Source organism: Anneissia japonica, unplaced genomic scaffold (assembly GCF_011630105.1).
Source record: "Anneissia japonica isolate Jap-2015-1 unplaced genomic scaffold, ASM1163010v1 scaffold1891_len642697_cov171, whole genome shotgun sequence".
NCBI classification, from domain to species: domain Eukaryota; kingdom Metazoa; phylum Echinodermata; class Crinoidea; order Comatulida; family Comatulidae; genus Anneissia; species Anneissia japonica.
Genome location: NW_022700553.1, coordinates 460,198 through 481,791, shown reverse-complemented (window position 1 = coordinate 481,791; position 21,594 = coordinate 460,198). Strand labels below are relative to the sequence as shown.

The window sequence follows — 21,594 nt, the reverse complement described above, 5'->3', positions numbered from 1 at the left end:
GTCTCTTATACACATCTGTGATTTATAACTATATCAAATAATAACATTCGATGGTAAAAGATAGAATACTGTACACTACCTTGGCCTTGGGTTCATAATATTAAATGCAATATCTGTAGGTTCAGGTTAAATTATAACATTCTGCAGATGCATTTTATGATTAATTTCTATGTGATGCTGCAAGTACCGGTCAGTACATGGTTGTCAGTGTCATGAGGGGGATCCCCTTGACAATATTTACCCTACCTATTGGAAATGTAGTTCACAACGATTTTCGTCTTTATTTACAGTATTTATTCTTAATTTTATCTTCACATAAAAAAAATCTAAAGCGAAAAATCAAATTATTTAATTTTAATTTTATTTATTTCCACTAGTGTATGATCCATGACTACACTAATTACTTATTATATTACTTATAATAATGTGATTACTAAATTGAATATCCAGTGTATTTAATTTCATTCAATATATTTTCATTCAGTAACTTATTAATAATAATTATTACATTTACTGTAGTTAATGTGATTTGATTTACAAGTTATTAGTTTCTGTCTTTTTATGATTAAATTACGTCACTATTATTTAATTCACCAAAATAACAGCAATATTTCTTATGGAAAACATAAAAGTATTATATTTAATTATGTTAATATTTCATTAGCATTCTTCACTTAAATATTCTAAACAAAATAATTATCATAACAGAGGTGTGGTTACATAAACACAGAATACATAAAAAGAATTATATTTAATTATGTTAATATTTCATTAACATTCTTTTTACACTTAAATATTCTACACAAAATAACCAGGGGGAAAATTAAAATGTAAAATTAAAACAAAATAATTATTATAACAGAGGTGTGGTTACATAATCTTAATTGACCACTTCCTTAATGATCATTAAGAGAGTGGTAAAGACAAACTAATACCACTAATCAAAATAAAAATATTGGTGACGGTTCTAGAAAAACTACAAAGAAAATAAATATTCACAAAAATGCTAATGAAGAGAGGAAAATCTCAGGCCTATCCTTAATGTAAAATTGTAGAAGGAGTAGTTAAACATGATTTACCTGCTAAAAATCTGAGCAACAGACTAAATGCTGGATAAGTCCCAAATATGAAAGCATGGAATAATAATGATCAGTAACAACAAAGACTGCTACAGTAACAATGCTGTGTGTGGAGATCCAGGGAGTTTACCTGTCAATGACCTACGATACAGATCACTGCATTCGTCTACATGTGAGTCCTTTTGTATTGCAAAACACTCTCACTCTCTCTAGGCCAAACTTAGCAGTAGATGACGGTTGTTTTCTCCTCTCTACGCTATCAACGCAGCTGTACCTATACACAGGAATTTCTAGGCCGGTTATGAAGAATAAGGAAGAACTTAAGCCTGTATTTTTGGTGCAAAGGAAGTGGAAATTACTCCTGTCCTACTTCCAGTCTGCCTCAATCTGGCCTGAAGCTCAGCAACATGAAATGTAGTACACTTAGCACTTCCTGTCTAGTAGACTGCCAGTATAAATGAAATGACTGTTTGCTTCCTGAGATAGCGATAAACTAACTGACCCTCAAGGGTTGGTAGTTTTACCTTATTATTTCACCTTGCCTCTCTAATTTCAACATCTGTTCACTGTGGAGTTACAGCAAGGTGGCTGTATCAGGTCAAAGGTTACTCCTAATTAATCACGCCAATACTAAAAATTGTGTGTTTATGTCTCGATGTCTTACGCTATTAGCATAGCATAATGACATGGAATAATTATACTTAAGTAACAAATTGATAATCTACCGACTATTAACAACTATATCAATCATCCTGTCAGATATATACACACCCTCCAGTGATCCATCAAACAATATCCCATTGTCTACAAACTGTCACATAAAGTAGAACAATAGTAATAACAAATATAATAAGAATAATTATGGTACAGTATAATAGCAATTAACAATATTAACAAAATGACAAGTAAAGGCCAAAAAATAAAATCGTTTGTTTGCCCTCCTCCACCCGCCCCTAATTCACTGAAAAAAATAGGGGCGGAAAAACAAAAAAGAAGCTTTTTTAAAAACGTGAGTGAATTTATCTTCATTTTTTGCCAGATGCCGTACAAATTAGTCTAAAGTTGTTTGTTGTCTGATGTAAGATATTGCCTTTCTAAGCCTCTGTGGGTTATTTTTATTCCATCTGATGAGTATCTCATCAAAAAATTTAAAAAAAAAACTTTTTCCACCCACCCCTTTTTTATAATAATTAAAAAAAAAAAGATGGGCAAACAAACAATTTATTTTTTAGGCTTAATATACTGGACTCTCTGGTTGAACAGGACTGCTTTACAGATGAGACCCTCCAGTTTCAAGAACAAATAAATAAATACAATATTAAATAAAAACAAATAAAACAGTAATGGTGTTAATGATAATCCTAATTAAAGCACAAAAGACAGTGTTTTCGTTTTGGTTTAAAATCCTTGAAACGGAAACAATATACAAAATCACTTTATTCATTAATATATATAAATATACACAAATGGAATAAAGGAGAAAAAATATTTACAGGCCTAGGTCAAGTCTGGATCACAAATGCAAGGCAAACAATTACATTTTTTTGGTAAAGAAAAGAATCGAAGATTGTTCATATTTTTTTATGATGTTTGAACAAATATTTATTGTTTTTATATACCGTAGTCACCTGTTTATTTACAAAGTATTCCATTATTGTTTATTACTCAATACCTAACCAAATGTCTATAACTTGATGGCTAAATTCACAATATGTTTATGTTGGGCAAATCAAAAACAGATCAACAATACAAGGTCAACAAGAACTAAGAAGATATAAAAACATAAATAAAACATAAAACATTCAAATTTGAAAAAAAATCCCATGAACAAAGAGTATTAAAATTAGAAAATTTAGCACACTGTGTAAATAATCTCACATGAGACATCAAAATATGATGAGATACTACAATATGATGAGACACGCGAGATTTATGGATGGACTGCGAGATTAGACTGAAAATACCTTCTCACGATGTTAATAATCCTATGGGCATGTTACTAATCCATTGGACATGTTACTGACTGAGATGTAAGATCAACTGCTTATCCTACAACAAATTCAAATGCACATTTCATTCAAACATGCAAGGTTAAGCGAACACGGGAGGTTGAACATTTCAATGAAGACGCAAGGAGAAATGAATATATTTATAATAATGATATGTTAATTAGATGTATGTATGGTTGAGCAATGTTAGTGAATTTGTGCAAATAAATGTATGCTAATTATATGGTAATCGGATGCACTAACACTAAATATACTTCAGTTTATTCATGTGTTTGTAATCGATTTATGGAGATTAATGACATGTTAATGAGATGATAATTAAATTCAGTTTGAGCTGCAATATGGTGTAAAAAAGCTTCAATTGTATACATAACTGAATCTTATTAATGAGATGCTAATTAGATGCAGTTGAGGTATAAAGTGTGTGTTAAGTTCTTTATTTGACAAAAAACTGATGTATGCCCATATATAGTCATCATGTGCATATATTTTTATTATGTGTTTTTGTAAAACAGAATCTATGATAGTCTTAACAGCCTTTACAGATACTATTCATTGATGGTGTATGGTAAAAATGGCCCCAGTAAAAATGGCCCTGGTAAAAATGGCCCCAAATAACAGGTAGGTAAAAATGGCCCCCAATAATTAAATTCTGTATTAAAACTGATTTTTTTTAAATCATTATATGCATTCTTTTTTTAAACTGAAATAATTTATTTTTTAAAAAGAATCTAACATCAAATAAATTGCCATTTAAATTTTACTTTTTGCAGGAATTACATTACTCAAAGATAAAAAAAAATAGCCATGAATATTTTTTTAAGAGTAGTTAATGACAGGATTATGAATAATCTAGCAACAAACAAAGCCTCTTAATATTAATATACCATGTTTTAGGGGACAATAAACTGAATGGAACACTTCAAATTACCTTTCTGACAGATGAAGATTTTCTTGTCTTCTTTGGCACAAAGTGCTGCTAATTTCTCCACATGCCAGTATCGGAAGAATAGTTTGGTCTTACCAACCTACAAACAAAACAATTATTAATGGTGATAATAATGCTTATTAATCAATAGAAAAATTAATGAGCCTCTCACAAAGAGAATACAATAAATTATTTTCACCCTACAAAAAGAAAAAAATTATAGAATAATAATAATCATAATGTGAAAAAACATGACTAAAGATGTACTTTCCTGATAAGAGTTACACTCTTCTTCACAAATCTACTGCAGACAATATGATATATAAAAATAAAAATAGATTTGTACATTTCCAGCTGGAAACAGCTGCTGAGTAAATCATGCAGCTATAATAAGAATAACCTACAAACAATGAAAATCATTTTGTATATTCTCTGGAGGGATCAAATGTTATCCTACTGATTATCAAGCAAAAGGACAGGATTTTAAGGAGTGGTCCTGGTGAGTAGGTTGCCGGCCTACCAAACCTAGGGTCATGTGTTCAATCCATAAAAAGACTCAACTTTTTTTATCAGAATGAAAAAATCACACAAGTCTCTCCTGGGTCTTATGTTCCTCTACTAAGAGTTAAGGGCGGTGCTAGGATTTGACCAATAAAGCAGAGACCAGTGGGTGGGGTGTAGGTGTGCAGGTGTTAAAGCCCTGCCCACTGGATGCCTAAAAAATTGAGTTGTGATATGTTTTAGCATGTATTCTGCCCCCCAAAAAAAATTACAAAAAAGAAACAATTTCTCAAGGCACTGTGTCTTATTTTTGGTACAGTCATTCATAGAATTATTTAAAAAAAATTAAGCTACCACAATAACTTAAAGATGAGTAAATGTAAACAAAATACAACACATTACTGTAAATATATCCTTACAATCTATTTTATGCTCTAGAGCCCGGGTATTCAACCTTTTTAAGCTGGGGGCCAGTTCCAATCTGTTGAGACCATCGACGGGCCAATATAAATTGTGTACCTTCATTTTTTTTTTTATGTCAGCAACACCCATTTCCTTTTATAGTGGTGGACTTGGAATAGAAAGGGCCAGTGAAGAACTTTCACAGATGGGGGAAAATACCACCTCAGCCCCACCATGGTTGTGACTGAAGTAAGAAAATGTACAATTATGGCACCTCTAGATGGTCGGAAATAGCACTCTTAGCCACTAGATACAGTGAGCTACACTCAGAAAAAGTTACACTCTCGTAAACAATGCTAGAGTAGAGGTGCCTAGCAGGTGTTTCTATAAACAGGAAAATTTTTTCTAAAAATCGGCAGCAAAATGATTTAATTTTAGCAATGTTAAGCAGGCCGGATCAAAATCTCTGGCAGGCTGGTGTTGGCCTGTGGGCCGGGGTTGAATACCAGGGCTCTAGAGCCACTTTCTGCTAAGTTTCATACAGTATTTGTAAATTGTTTAAAGTGAACTGAAGACTGGACTTCTTGATATATTATAAAGAAATCCATTCTTTTGCTGGTGGCTACTCAGACTGCAACAAGTGTCCTTAAGTATTATATGTAAGTATCAGTAAAAACAAGTCATAACATTTTAACCATTCGTAAAATATTAGTTTTATATCCAGTATCTGTAGACTATCTGTCGACAAGACTGCATTAACTGTAATAACAAACTACAAACAGATTTGTCATTTATAATAACACAATTAGTTGCTGTTTTTGGTTTCAATGACCAACCTTCAGCTGTAATTAATTTTTTTCTTAATCCATTTGGTTTCATAATTTTTATGTTGGATTTTTGTTTTTGTAGGCTTGTTAGCTATGTTTCAGGTTTAAGGTCACATAGAAAAAATTATTAGATTATCACTCTTTTAAAAAAAAAATTGATGAGGGAGGGCGGTTTTTTTTTTGTTTTTTTTTAATAGAAACAATAGATTATTTCGCTTTTGTTTTTATCAATGAGGGAGGGACTGTTTATATTTGGTCTGTAAATAGTAAATATTGTATAAAAACTGGTTTAATTTTATAGCTTTTTAAAGAAATTGTATTTGAAGTTACAAAATTGCATTGTTATTTTTATGCTGCTGAAATAATTGATGCGGCCAAAAAAAATTTTTTTATTCCTGCATCAATATTTCCCAAATTTTTGATGTGGACAGGAGTGATAATCTAATAAAAAAAATTTTATTTTCCCTAACTTCAACCAAGAGATGACACTAATAGTTCCTTTAAGATCAACGCACTTTTTCCAATGTCAAAGTTCTTAAAGTGTTAGGGCCATGTTTTCATCCTAAATTTGACATATCCATAATTTTTACATTTGGGAATGAGATCATAGACCACTGGTCAGATGATCATCTATCATAGATGGATATTTAAACAGGGTTGTCTTTCTCTGGTGGATATGTAAAACCAGGTGATCAACTACTGTATATCAGGTTGCTATGTAAAACCGGGTGGTATAGTTACCTATGTCATAGCTAAACCAGTAAAAAGGTAGTCATCTATATTAGATGAATGTATAAACCAGATAGTTATTTATCTCAGGTGGCTATTAAAAACCAGGTGGTCAGTCATGTGGCTATTTAACCCCCAGGTGTCTATTAATCCAGGTGGATATTCAACCAAAGGGATACAGTATATATTTACTCTAGCAAATCATGCTTCTAGGTTAGAGCTGCGGCAACTCTGACAGTCTGCATCAAACATGTCCTGTTTACCACAGCTTTGCATGACTTTTTACTATTTGTCGGGGAATCGTGCAGATATAGGTGACCAAGTATTAAATTAAATTAAATTTAAAGTGACATTTATTTACAAAAAAATGCAAATTCAATAATAAATGATGATACAGTAAATGGTTTGTCAGTAAGTTTACCTATAGTAAAACTGGATGTTAGCATGGACCTATTAATAGGTCCATGATGTTTAGTCACCCGGTTTAGTCAGCTTATTCTAAACATACGTCTGAGACGTCAAAGCTCTGAGTTTGCCCAACAGGTATTTGGTAAGGGTCCAAGGTTTGGATCCATAGGTGAGGAAGGCGGGCACTGGAGCATAGTAGTGATAGAACATTGTGGTTTTCTTGGAAACATATTTGTTCCAAATGGTGTAATGCAAGTTTTAATTATGTATTCATATTTATTTGTTAAGTACAGTAAAAAACATCAAGCCTACACTGTCTTGAAACTGAAAATACCTTAAAATATAAAATACATAATAGTTATTATTATAACAAAATATCCATCTCTATTTAGTTCAAATCAACCATACAAACTACAGAACACCTTGATGATATATCCACTGTTTCCTTTGCCACAATTAGAACAAAAGGAAGTTAAAATCAATTCATGTTAATTAACAGAATGAATCATTGCTGTAATGTAATTAAGAGATAAACAACTGGGATAAGGACTAGACAACATAAATCACCATACATAGAATACATACAAAATTATTTCTGTTAACAGTGTTATACTTTATATTATTACAAACTATGGTCTTATATCCATAAACTGTTTTCAATTGACACTGAATGTCCTTATTTCACGCTGTTGTAGGTCATGAAAAAAAGCTTTCAAAGATTCCAAACTCAAAAGTATATTATTAGGACTTGGATTTTAAAAATATTTTAAATATATTTTTCATTTAGATTCAGTGATTGAAATTTTACAGAAATGTTCATCAATATCTTTTTTTTATAAACTGCAAAAATCTGAAATTGTTCAAAACTCTGATTCGCAAACATTTTGGGGACTGACACGAAATTAGAAACTGCGACAAATGTCAAGATTTGCCAGAGCAGGTCACATTATAAGTCCATGTATTTATTGAATTGAATCATGGTTTAGAATTGTAAATTGAACATAAAAATTTATAATATTGAATATGTATAGCATTTATGCATATTCTAGGTCTACAAGGTCGACAGAATAATCAGTTCAACCATGGTTCAACCATCCAGAGGTCCCAGCTGCTAATAGACTAACTATGATGTCAGAGTTCACTTAACCTCAAGCATGAAACCCTTTTATTGCTTTACTATTCATAAAATGCTATACACATACACAGTAGTAATATTAGTGCTATACACTGACACAGTAGTATAGTAGATATATGCATTCTTGGTTCACAACTCTACTCATACTATTGTGTATAGGGAGCTACACACTATTCCTGGATATACAGATATAACATAAAACCATGCCTACCTTCTCTGTACAACTTTGATTAATCAAAAGAGTTCTTGAAAATAAGATAAATTTTAAAGAGTATTTTCTTGTATTCCGCTGGTAGTGTTTAATTACAGATCTAGAGTAGAGTACTTCAATGATTCACTGGGAGGCTTAGAAAAGACTGGGTCATTTCATGGTCGCGCTACATCCCGCTACTGATTCATAAGCAGTTTACTTACAGCCTACGTGGGTTATTGCCTCAGTTGTACATTGGCTTATGAAAAACAACTACATCCCTTATGTCAGATAAAGTCAGCTATCCCTAAGGGAACGGGAAGAAGTTCTGTAGTAAAATTACTATAGGAAATGTGATAAAAGGTGTTAACGAAATCAATGGGATAAAAGAATAATTGATTAGCGGAAAGACTAAAGCGGATTTAGTGATGAACAATATTTTGATGATTTATTAATATTATATCCACCACTACAGCTGTGGAAAATTTGATCAATAACAAAATATGGAGGATTAGAAGTTTTTTTTATTATTAAACATCATCCTTATTATCACTGTTAATATTTCCATTAATTATTTACTATTATCCTTACTCTTATCAGATCAACTAAAAAAGTTATGTTCCTGATCGATCATAGTAAAATATATATATATATATTTTTTTTTTTTGCCAAATTTTTCCCCCAAAAGGGAGCCAAATATATCCGTAATAGTAAAAAGGGCACTTCTTAAAGTTATTAATAATTTAATCATGGATTTTAGCCAATTGGTTACCATTTTACCAGCCAAAGCCATATCTAGAATTAGGAGTAGAAAACCTTCAACAACCAACACTATCGTTATTATACCATCATTGGAATATGGAGAGGCTATTCAAAATATTTTGTAAAAGTAATAAATTATTACTGTATTGTTTTTAAACATTCTGTTTAAATAGTTCCACATCCAACCAATTAGTTGGGGGTCAACATCTGGGTCACTGCTCAAAACACTTAATAAGTTAATCCAATCAATTTAAGCTTCATTTAATTTACTTGATTGTCTTTAATATCACAAGGAAGAAGCACTTGGACAAGTTTACAGATAAGCGTGTTGGGAATATCATGGCTAATTACGGCTGAGGATTTTAGGAATATACAAACAGGTACACTTTCTCCATAAAAGGCTTCTATGAATTGAATGCCCTGAACAAAGCATGAACCTCTTTATTCCAAACCCAGTACCATTTTCAATTTTAAATTTACTCACGATACAAATTTGCAAATCCAAATGACAAGTCATTTGGTCAGTACAGGTACTGTTATGTCAATTTTAATGCACCTCTTCTTTGAGATTATAAAGCACAATTCTTTTCCCTGGTCATTGGGTTCATATGCTTTAAGTGTTCCTGCTGGTAATCTGTGCCGGAGCCTGCAACTCCACTAGGTACCCATTTATACTCCTAGGTGGAGAGAAGCAATGCAAATAGTGCCTTGCTCAAGGACACAAGCGAAATGCACAGCGAGCGATTGAAAACCCCAACATCAAGGTTGGGAAATCAAACCGTTCCCGCCACGACAAACCACTTCTATGCAATGACCATCAAGGGTTTAAATTTTGCTTCTAGCCCAATAAATTCTATTTTAAAATTTGATTTTAAACAAATTTAAAATTTAGATTTAAAAACAAAAAAAAGTACATTTCAATGCAATTTATATCAAATCAATATATTTTCCTGAGTCACTCTGGTTCTGGAAATGAAAAAGCGTAGCAATCTGTTAAACAATCATTCTAATATTCAATTTTTTAAATATTGCCATGTCAGAATAAAGGAAATCTACAGTTATGATTTTCATTGTCACTTGGAATATTAAGTAACTATTGTACTCATTCACAGTCATGATGTTCACATGGCAAAACATCTTTTACTTGTATCATTCTAAGATTGTAAAAATCAGGTTTTTTTTTTTGGTGGAAATCTGTTGACCAACACAACATTACACAGAAGAAATGATGAGCAGACAAGGCAATGATCCTGTGATATTTTCCAAATAGCTTTTCCAAGTTCATTTAGAACCACCAGCTTAACACCTCATCTCCAAAAAACAAATTAATCAGAGCCTTACCTAAAGCTAGGACACAAGTAAATATCCACTTGAACCAAGGACCATGAGTTTCAAAGCTTAAATATCTTACTATTTGCAATGTGACACAGGCTTAAGTTTTACCTTCAGTCATGTAAACACATATATAAGACTTGGGAGGTTCCAAGAGCTGCTAAGTAAAGACTAACTGAACACTGGTATTATAATCTAACTCAGCAAGCTACAACAAACACATCATCTCATAATTGTATTGACAGATATGAACAATGAATTTAAGTCATTACATACCTTGCAAAATCAATAACTAAACGAGCTAAAAATAGTTTAGTCACTAAACACATTCTTAATTTGTTTGCAACAGTAGCCAACTCTTTGTTTACAGTTCTGCTGATCTGTAATTATTTATGAACAGGTTTTGTATTATGCAACACCTTTAAATATATTTTTGTAATATTCATATATTGGATGAAATAAATATATATGGTTTACCATTGTTACATAATTAAATATCTTGGCGTATAATTTGCTGGGTGCCATGATGTATGATGTAGAAGCTATCTGGTCACCAAGATAGCTATCATAATCTTATATAATATGCTTATATCAGGGAGATGTCCCTGCTTATGATATTCACTGTTGAGTGTTATTTTGAATAAAAATATAGCAAATCATTAATAATACTGAAATAAAAACTTCAGATGAATGATTTGCTAGGTGGATAAAAGAATATAATGTTCTTGATTGGCCACAAAACTAGGGTTTGAGAGCATAACACTTAATACCAATTTTTTTTAAATTTAATACCGTATTTGTTGAGGGCAGTATTATAAGTTCAGAATACTCTTAACCATCATTCTATAGAGGGCAGTCTAACAATTTTAATGTCTCTTCCCTCCTCCTCTAAAGACCTTTCAAAAGTTTGCTGAAGCAAGACTTTTTTATACCTTGTATAACAAGCTCGCAAATAATATTTATTTTGAAAAAAAAAAAACAATTTTATTTTTTGCACAAATATTACACCCGCCGCCACAAAAAAATGGAAATTTCAGAAAAAAATATAGAGTTTTTTTTTATTTTTATTACGCTTGGCGCTGCCTTGAAATCTCCAAAAATAAAATATGTATTCTCCCTAATTATATAAATTTAAAGCATTTTACCATTCCATTATTACAGTTTACATTTACCAATAGAATTTTATTTTATTTTTTCATCCATCTCAAAGTTTTTGACAAAACTATTTGCTAAATAAGAAAACAAAATTTTTGTTTTAATTTTTTTTCTGCCCTCTTCTTTAGAAAATAAGTTTGCAAGACAAGGTATAAAAAAAGTCTCGTTTAAACCAGGCACAAAAAAAGTCTTACCTTGAAGTCTTGTAGCTGGCATGAATCCAGGGCCTTCTTGCACTTCTGTACTGCGGGGAGACTGCTATTCCTAGGGACACTTCCTAACGTAAGCGCATAATACCTAGAAAAGTAGAAATTAGTAATAGATATTAGTAAATTAAATATTAGTCATAAATATATTATAACAGAGGAAAAAAAAAAAATAAATCTACAAATAAGCATTACTAAACAAAGTATAACTTATTTGGTCAATTATTACCCTAATCTGTTAGGCATTCTACTTAACACAGTATTAAAAAATGGATAGTCAGTGGACATTTAAAGTCATCTATTTTTTCATAATTTTCAAGAGTACAAAACTTAATCTTTTTAATTGCTTATCGCTCACCGCAAAAGAATACATAGTAAATATGATGACTGTTGTCATCTTACTATCAATTTTTTTCCTATTAGTAAACTACAGTACACTGCTGACCCCCTCCCCCGGCATATGCTGCGTATTCTTGTGAAAATGGCAGATAACCCCCCTATTGACAGGTCCATATTAATAATAATTATTATACTATTTGATTCATTACAATTATTTATTACTATTTATTTTATTAATCCAGTTTTACTTCAAATTTAATATATTATTAAAGAAATCCAGTAAAGCTAGTAATATGAGTTAATAACAATAATTCAGTGCACAACTAATGAGTTATTTTTTCTCGGGATTTTTACCTGGACAAGAAGTCATCAAATGTTATTCGCATGGTAAAGCCCTGTTGCCGAATACGTGTTGTTTCCATGATACCTGTGTAACGCATCTGGGCAATCACATACTCAGGGATAAACTTATCTGCTTTCTTTGAGGTATTTGGTTTGATACAACGGATGAAATGAGGTGAACATTTGGACATCTTCAAGATCAGCTCAGCCAATGAATTCTGATGAAGAAATAAAAAATGAATGGTAATAATACAAACTGTTAGATGCTAATGGTAACTAGTAGAATTGATAGATAGAAAGATTTAATTTGGTGTAAACTCCAAGGATAACCCACGGAAGCCTGAAGAAGACATATTTCCAGTAGGGTCCTTTTAGTGGTGATTGGGCAGTACACTGGGAGACAATCCCCTATTCTTTTCCTAAGAGTGCACTGAGTTCTCTCTAGCTGAAATACAAGGAGAGCAGAGATGGGAATTGACAGGGGACCTAGAGATCTCTACAGTTCAGCACACACACAGTGGCTACCACCAGTTTAGCTGACTAAGCTAAGCTCCTCTCTCTGAAGATAGAAATTGATGATGGTAGATGATGGTGATGAGGATAATAATGATTATTTGAATACCTTGAAGTGGAACGCGACCGTTGCTGGTCCCTTTCGCTCAGTTCCAATCACTGGTGGACCTTTCTTCTTCATAGGCTACAGAAGAAAAATATATATATTTCGTTTACCATATTATTTCACTTATTAACAAAATCCAGAATGACCTTGTTGGCTGTCATATACAGATTAGTATACAACATTTAGAAACACAAAAACAATGGCAAAATCAATCCTAGTCAGAGATTTATCATAAATGGTGTATGGTTAATATGCAATTACCATCAACAATCATCTTTATTGTCTTTAATAGGGGAACTATTGTACTATTGTATTGTATTATCACCATTATCTCCCCCACTATTATCATTACCATCTACATCACCATTGCTTCCACCACTTCTACTATCACCATCACTAATAGCTACATTATCATCAGTAGATCAACACATCATCATTACATCACTATCACCAGCCTAATCACCATTATCTCCTCCACTATTACCCCACTCATGATCACCAACTACACCTCCATTGCTTCTACCACCCCCTCTACCACTATCATCATCATTAATATGTACACCATCATCAGTAGATGAACACACCATCAACACCTTTATCATCTTTTTAATTACATCATCATCACTATCACCAGCCTAATGACCATTATCTCCACCACTATTACCCCACTCGTCATCACCAACTACACCTTCATTGCTACCGCCGTTGTCGTCATCATCCTCATTAATATCAACACCATCATCAGCAAATGAACACACCATCATCATCTTTTATCATCTTTGCAATTATATCATCATCATTATCACCATCCTAATCATCATTATCTCCACCACCATTATCACTATACCATGTCTATCATCACCTAATAATCACTAACCAAATTACCATATCACCACTACAATATAACAGTTCACCATCAACAAGATCATCAAATCATAATCGATTGTCATATTATTATCATAGTCATTATTCATATATGACTTGATCTCTGTAAAACCATAGCAAGTGCTGCCAACCCACCTTCCTAGCTACCTCCGGTGCCTTTTTTTTCTTGAAAAACTCAAAAGCATCATGGGTATCCTTTTGAGACTTCCTTGATTGCCGTTGCCTAGCGCTGGGAGCTAGTGACCCTGTGCGCGTTAATCGGCCTTGGAAAAGCTCACGCACTACCAAGCTGTTGCTCGCTGTAATGAAAAATATTTAGAAATAATTTATATTCATAGTAATTTGATATTTCCACATAATGTATGATACACAACTATTCTAATAACTTATTAAATAATACCAAAGTTATTAGAACCAAATACAATCAATTTAGATTGTGATATTTCCACATAATGTATGATACACAACTTTTCTAATAACTTATTAAATAATACCAAGTTATTAGAACCAAATACAATCAATTTAGATTGTAGCATAAGCCACATGGTGTACTGAAAACCTTTAATTAATTATTGTCAATTCGTCATGCAAACCTTCAAGACTTATTCAGGTTATTATTTATTAAGGTATAAGGAATTTATGCATTAAATGTTGTTAATTGTACAATATTTGAATGACTTACTTTTCATAGTGAACAGGATGGATTTTGGTAGTGTGTCACGATTCTTCTCTAACACACCTGTTAAATCATACTTCACCTGAAGCAAAGAAAACATAAAAAAAGGAAACAGGTAAAAATAAACTTAAACATAAAAAGAGCAATACAGCCTTGTTTTCCTGAAAATCACTAGACTATCCCTTCAGTGTTTTCAGTGCAATCGTTGTATTGTGCAAAAATGCTCGACCGACCAATCAGCATCACCTAAAGCTGTCAGCGAAAACAAGTACTGATTGTATGGAAACATTGTTCTGTTGTTGTTCTATGTTTAGACATTGTGTTTTTTTCTTGTTCTGCAAGACAACACGATGCAGGATGTCTTGTTTATAATTCAACTCGTATTCAACTCTTCAGAAATAGTATTTATATTGTATTATTTATGTACTGCAGTTTAAGCATCTGGGAAACCAAATTTCATGTACCTTGCTTTGTGGTCCTGAAAACAATTTTATCTATCTTAACGCCCATTTTTAGGTGCACATGTTTTACCTGGCCAGCATAGTGAAGTATTTGGAATGTGGTTCCCTTGTCCTTAGGGATAAAGTAGATGCCCTTTCCAGTGGTCCCTGGACCACTATGTAGCTTTTGGGCAAGTGATTTGTCCGTTGCCTTCGGGAAATGGCTCTCTTCATCAAGAACTGCAAAAATACCTGTGTGTTTCTGAAAATGAAACATCACTAATATTTATTAAATCAATAAAAAATATAAATTAATTATTTTTAATAAAATATACATACCGTAAAACCTCAAATTGAAGCCCAGTGGGCTTAATATCAAGATGAAGCCCATCTCAAATTCAAGCCCCCCTTTTTAGTATGCCATGGGCTTCTTTTCAAGATAGCAAAGGCTTCCTTTTGAGATAGTACAGTACATACACTGTACATTAATTTTTTTTTAAACAAAATAAATTAAGAACAAGCTTGGTTTATACAGTAGTTTAGGTATTTTAATGCCAGTTATAGATACACTCCATGATACACATTGATGTTACAGTGGCCTTATTAATTGTTTTATAGTACAAATTCACAAAATTTAAAGCATTCATTTTGGAAAGAAGCTCCCCTCTTTACTTTGCAAGAGTAGCCTCGAAAAGAAGCCCATCTCGAAAAGAAGGCCTTCCAAAGTTGGCAAAAAAAACGAAGCCCAGGGCTTCAATTCGAGGTTTTAAGGTATATTAATACAAATACATTTTCTAAAAATTTAAAATTAGTTAAATTAATTTTTAAATAATGATAAATAATATTAGTTACAGATAATTAATCAATTGAATATTATATTAATCTAATGAATTAAAACTGACTTTGATTTTATATTTCAAAAGTACAAAATAAAAAAAATAAAAAAATTTAAAATTTATGTTTCCAACTGTGGCAGTTACCTGTAGAAAGATGTTGACAATAGGCTCATTGTTAGTGAACTTGATATTTTCCATTTTGATACCCTCACTCTCACAATCTTGTCGTTCCAATTGGAAAATGTGACGGTTGAAGAAAGTTTGAAGTTGTTCGTTTGCAACATTGATGCAAATCTATAAGAAAAATAAATATTTATTTTAATCTTAAAATTTGTAATAATAGCAATTTATTACATAGCAACTAAAAGACATGACATAACAGTGAGTCTTTGGCTTCAAACCAATAGGGCACAGGTTCAAGTCTGAGGTTGAATACTTGTTGTGTCTTTGGATGAGGCACTTTTTTTTAATTATTAAAAATTTCTTGAACATCCAAATACACTTGCCTATTACAGGATAGAAAAAAGAGAATAAATTTTTGAGAAAATGTTATTGTCCCCATCAGGATTTAAACCCAAGACCTTCCGATTAGCATCTGGACGCTTTACCAATTGAGCTATGAGGCCAAGTAGTATACACTCTTGGATTTTCCCATTAGGATGGAAAAAATACTCTATAAACTCTATGTTTTTAGATATTAAAGTAGAGAATATGAACAATATATTTAAAATATTCCTTTCTTAACCAAAAGTACCTGCTCAAAGCTATTTTTTGGGAAGTTCTCAAAACCAAAGATGTCGAGGACTCCAACATCCAGTGACGCTGGTGAATCTTCTAAGGGCTGCAGAAGCTGATTGATGCTGTTGACAACCCAACTAAAAAGACGGCCATACAAGGCTTTGGCCAATGCATCCCGACAATCGCACGCCTGCACCACATTCCTCTCCTTCTTAATCATCTCACCTGCAGATGAAATTTGAGAATGTTAACAGAAATATATCCCAAAATTCTGAACACATGTTACTGGTACACCAATTAGGTTTTTGTTCACTGTGCCAAAGTCCCATAAAGAGGACGGGTTGTATAAGACTAAAGTGTCGAGAGCGACAATGAAGGATTCACGTTAATCCTATTTCTAAGTGGTTCATGACCTATTGCATATAAACGAGGCATTGTGCAAGATATACTAACCAATCACACATTGGATAAGTCAGGAGGTTTATATTTATTTAAGCATAATTATGACATAAACTTCAAGCAATGCCACTTTAGAAAAGCTCACCTCTAACAAAGTTTGACTCTGAAACGATGGCTGCTTCCAAATCATCTGCAGGCACCTGAAGGAAGTCTGCAACAATCTCCAACACATCAGGATTGGCAATGATGGCAGCGTCAGAGTTTTCTGATTTCTTGAACTCAAGATCGCCAATGTGCAGTAGGGCAGCCAAAATTCGAAACAGATTATCCTCATCCTGCAAGACAATGTTCAGTTTTGAATCAACTACTGAGTATAACTTAGATAATTAGGATACAATTACTAAAACAGGTAAAAGTAGTCCCATATTCATTATTGAACGTAGGGGAATGAGCAGTTAGGAGCCAATTGTACAGTATTTAAGCCTAGACACTGTGTGGTAGGATGGCTGGTTCCTATCCACATCGCCTTTTTTATCCTCCCCAATATATTTCAGCAAAGGAACTCATTCATACTCCTGAGAGATAAATGTAGGTAAAGTGCCTTGTATAAGGGCACAATTAAAATGCACAGTGAAGGTTCGAACCCCAACCTCATGGTTGAGAAAAGAAAGCTCAACTGCTGTACCAACTGCTTGCACACTACTAATAATTATATATGGTATAATCATAATGGTGAGGTTATGTAATAATGTATTGTTTTTTTTTTCATTTATTGTAAAACTTGTGAAAATTTACATCATGTGTGAAGCCAATCATATGAAGGCAATCCTTGACTCCAAAAAAGCGCTCCACATATTTTGTTGATGACAAGTCCTTAACATCTGTAGTATTACGCAGATAGCTGAAATTATAAAGAAAAATAGTAGTTAACACATTTGTACAAAGAGACTACCTCATTAATAAGACAAAATAGCAAAAAAAAAAAAAATATTTATATTTATATGTTCATGTTAAAGACATATTACATGTCCATGTGATAGGAGTAAAATCGAAACTAAGTAAATGAAATTATTATTTTTACATTTTTTAATATAACCAAACTATGTAGGATTCAATAAAATCTAAAATGTGCTTACTAGTGTCTGGATGGTTTGTCTAGTGAATATCGTTTCTTCTCATCCGGTGAGAGGCCACTGAACATCAAGTAAAATATGTGGAAATTCCTTTCACCTTCGTTCTGATACACAACACGTGATTTCTCAAGCAGATACTCGGAAATCTTGGCTGCAGATTAAATACAGTTATTGGTTAAGTCTCTTTTGACAACCACATCAAAGAAATATTGTGCCAGGCTTCAAGCGTTAATCAACGTAATGAATAATTATGTATCATGCATTTTAATTTAGTATGGTTTAACTATTGCTGAGGCGAACAAATTCACATACACGTTTCAATATAAAACAAGTAAATATATCTAACCAATAACTTTATTAGGAAATAAAACTTCACTATAAAAAAACATAAAATATTCAATAACACATGACTTTTAACTAATGTTTGAATGCATTACATTTCATATTCTGCATGTTCTTTTTACATTTAACGGTATCAAATTTTATTTTCATTTGCTAGAACAAAAAAGTTGTGGCGTCTAAAACATAATTTAATTTATAATCCACATCTGTATTGGTATTAAGTCAAATTATGTGTTAGGCTCCAAAATTCTTTCTCCAGAAAAAAATATAGAAATAGTAATATTAATACCTAATACTTGCATCAGAATCATTAGTACAGTAATCACTAGTTCTTGTGAGTTTAACTAATTCATTCATACTTTTGTGAGATACATTTCCTCATTATTCATTGCGAGTATATCAGTATGATCACAAGACTTACCTCCCTGCACGTGCCCATTGTTACTGAATTGAATTTCAAGGTACTTTCCAAACCGACTTGAGTTGTCGTTCATAATGGTCTGTGCATTACCAAAACACTCCAACAGTGGGTTAACCTTAACAACAAAAGCAACAAACATTTTGTAATTTTAATATGAATTTATAGCATAAAATAAAATGGCAGATGCTTGCATATGCAAATGACATACCAGAAATGGTATGTATTTAATTTGCCACAAATTAATTGAAAATTCAGCAAGTACATAAAGCATAATGTTAATTATATGTTGAATCCAAAATGCCAGCTTGATGATGATGAAAGGTATTTTTTTTATAGGCAGTCAAGCATGTTACATGACCTACACGTATCTTTACTTAAAAGTACTGAGATGTTCCAAATTTTTATAGCACCATGTAATAGGCTGCTAAGCCCCGCCCCTTGTAAAATGTTACTTAGATCCCACAAAGTAACAGTGTAAACATACATAAGCACATGCATTTGTGGGATATCATTTTTTTTTAAACATGTTTCCCATAGGACAAGAGTACATTCTGGCTCTGTTCTGATAGGTCTCTTGTTAAGTTTGATAAACACTCCGGAATGATCCATTACAACATTTGCCTTGACATACTGATGAATGAAAAGGCAGAGCTATAGATTAGCCTATGTAAGGTGTGAATGAAATTAAATTACATACATAAAAACAAATGAATATTAATGAAAATTAATGTAAGCTTAAGCAGGAACAAGGTGCAAATAGAGAAGTTAATAAATAGAGGACACACAGTAACTTAATGGATTTAGCTTGATATTTATCTCTGACTTTCTTTAAATTCAAGTCAAACATATTGACAGTTTGATATCAGTGATAGTAATACAAGGATGAGCGTAGGTAAGACAAGGATGAGACTGTAGTAAGTGGTAAAAGAGGAGATTTGGTGAGACTGGAAAAAGCAATATCTAATGGGACATGGGTAGGTACTGATGAGGTAGTTAAGTCATTGGTGGAAGGATTAAAAGATGAGGACAAGACTTTGGTAAAGCAGGGGTGAGCTAATGATGGAACACAAATGTACTATGAAATGTCATGAGGTGATATCATGTGACAAATTATGTGATCAGATAAATTTGTTTAAATCATTTGACAAACCATATGATCACTTCTGATCATATCAATGTAATGTGTCACATGATATCGCCAAGTTTGTTTCTAAACAAACTTGGCGATATCATGTGACACATTATTATGTGATAAAATCATCTGACCAATCATGTGATCAGAAACAAACTTGGTGATGTCATGTGATCAAGAGTGAGTGTATGACAAATCATGTGATAAGAGTGTGTGTTACACTTCAATCTACCTGTAGAATCTTTGTACTCAGTAACCTCTGGTCATGCACATCCTGTAATACCACAATGGCCAACAATATATATAAAGGTTGTATAAATAGCACAATTAGATTTATTCAGGGTTTGCTCTTAAATGGAAGACATAATCCTAATGCCTCATTATGAGGTTTAGAGAGTTGAGATGTTTTTAGTTGTGAGATGGGTACCTGCAAACTGGTAGGAGTAATCTGCAGTGAACTAGCATCCCAGCCATGTGGAGCTTCACACTCCTATCTGCTTCACGCTACAAAAACTAGGGATAAGCTCTAGCCGTATGGGTCCTAGTTGCTTGGCAAGGACTTACTTTACTTATATACACACTTTTATTTTGTTTTATTATTTTATATAGATTTATGTCAGAAATGTATGTGATTCGCCCATATATGAGTGAAGTATGATATAATTATGACGTAAATATGCCCATATCTAAGAAAATCATGTATGTTTGTCACAAAAAAAAATTTAAAAAAAAAACAACAAATCATTCCATTTATAATGTGCCATTCCAACAATCGTTGCTTGTGCTGTCGTGGACTAAATGTTGCACTTTTCAATAACTTTCTCCTCACCTGAGGGTCACTTAATATCCTCTGCAGCCGGTTAACTGGCGCATTTTCATCTGTCCACGACAGGGGCTGAATGAACCAGTACACTGGGGTAATCTCCTACTCGTCTCGAAAGGTGTACTGGGTTCTTTAAAGTGCACATGAGCATTTGTGTACACTTGTCCTACGGTTTATAGTACTTATCCGAGAAGACTTGTTCCACCACCAGAACTATAGGAGTGAGCCGGCCGCGAACCTGTGCTGATATTGTTGCAATAGTGTGAAAAGAGCTTAAATTAAAGCTAAAACAACAATTGAACTTACCTGTTGTATTTTATTATTCAAGAAATTCTCATCACTTTGAGCCGACCACAATAGATGCTGAACAAAATATTTGCAAGATTCCGTTTTTCCCGACCCGCTCTCGCCGCTAATGATGCAGCACTGAGACTTCTGTTCGCGTACCAACATCTGAAAGGCACGGTCCGCGACTGCATAGATATGCGGGGAAAGTTTACTTCTATCTTGAATGCCTTCAAACTGTTTAGAAATGCTTTTGGAATAGACAGGGAGGTCTTTAAATGGATTCACAGATATCAAAATATCACCAACGTACGTCTGAAAAAAATGAAGAAAATGGTTCTGCAATACAGGTATGTATTACTTATTTAAAATGTCATTCTATACCAAGATCAGAATATATTTGTTATCTTAGTGTTTGTTTTTTATTCAAAATATATGCTAAGCAAACATTTTCTTTATTTTCTATTCATTTTAAGAAAAAAAGGCAAAATAGCTTTTTTATTATTTTTAAAATCAATATT

General features: G+C 32.7%; 1 protein-coding gene across 1 annotated transcript in view; it reads right to left on the bottom strand.

Annotated features, from left to right (window-relative positions):
- Nucleotides 1-21,594, bottom strand: part of LOC117103371 (unconventional myosin-XVI-like) — a 61,661-nt gene that overhangs the window by 18,889 nt on the left and 21,178 nt on the right. Inside the window, exons 12-26 of the mRNA XM_033243917.1 lie at nucleotides 21,095-21,388; nucleotides 20,198-20,239; nucleotides 18,834-18,948; nucleotides 18,074-18,221; nucleotides 17,733-17,838; nucleotides 17,083-17,272; nucleotides 16,555-16,763; nucleotides 15,945-16,094; nucleotides 15,056-15,226; nucleotides 14,531-14,606; nucleotides 13,984-14,147; nucleotides 12,967-13,041; nucleotides 12,357-12,562; nucleotides 11,652-11,754; nucleotides 4,020-4,116 (exon numbers count right to left, since the gene is read on the bottom strand). Of these exons, the coding sequence (XP_033099808.1) occupies nucleotides 4,020-4,116; nucleotides 11,652-11,754; nucleotides 12,357-12,562; nucleotides 12,967-13,041; nucleotides 13,984-14,147; nucleotides 14,531-14,606; nucleotides 15,056-15,226; nucleotides 15,945-16,094; nucleotides 16,555-16,763; nucleotides 17,083-17,272; nucleotides 17,733-17,838; nucleotides 18,074-18,221; nucleotides 18,834-18,948; nucleotides 20,198-20,239; nucleotides 21,095-21,388 (2,146 nt within the window). The remainder of the gene's footprint in view (nucleotides 1-4,019; nucleotides 4,117-11,651; nucleotides 11,755-12,356; nucleotides 12,563-12,966; nucleotides 13,042-13,983; nucleotides 14,148-14,530; nucleotides 14,607-15,055; nucleotides 15,227-15,944; nucleotides 16,095-16,554; nucleotides 16,764-17,082; nucleotides 17,273-17,732; nucleotides 17,839-18,073; nucleotides 18,222-18,833; nucleotides 18,949-20,197; nucleotides 20,240-21,094; nucleotides 21,389-21,594) is intronic.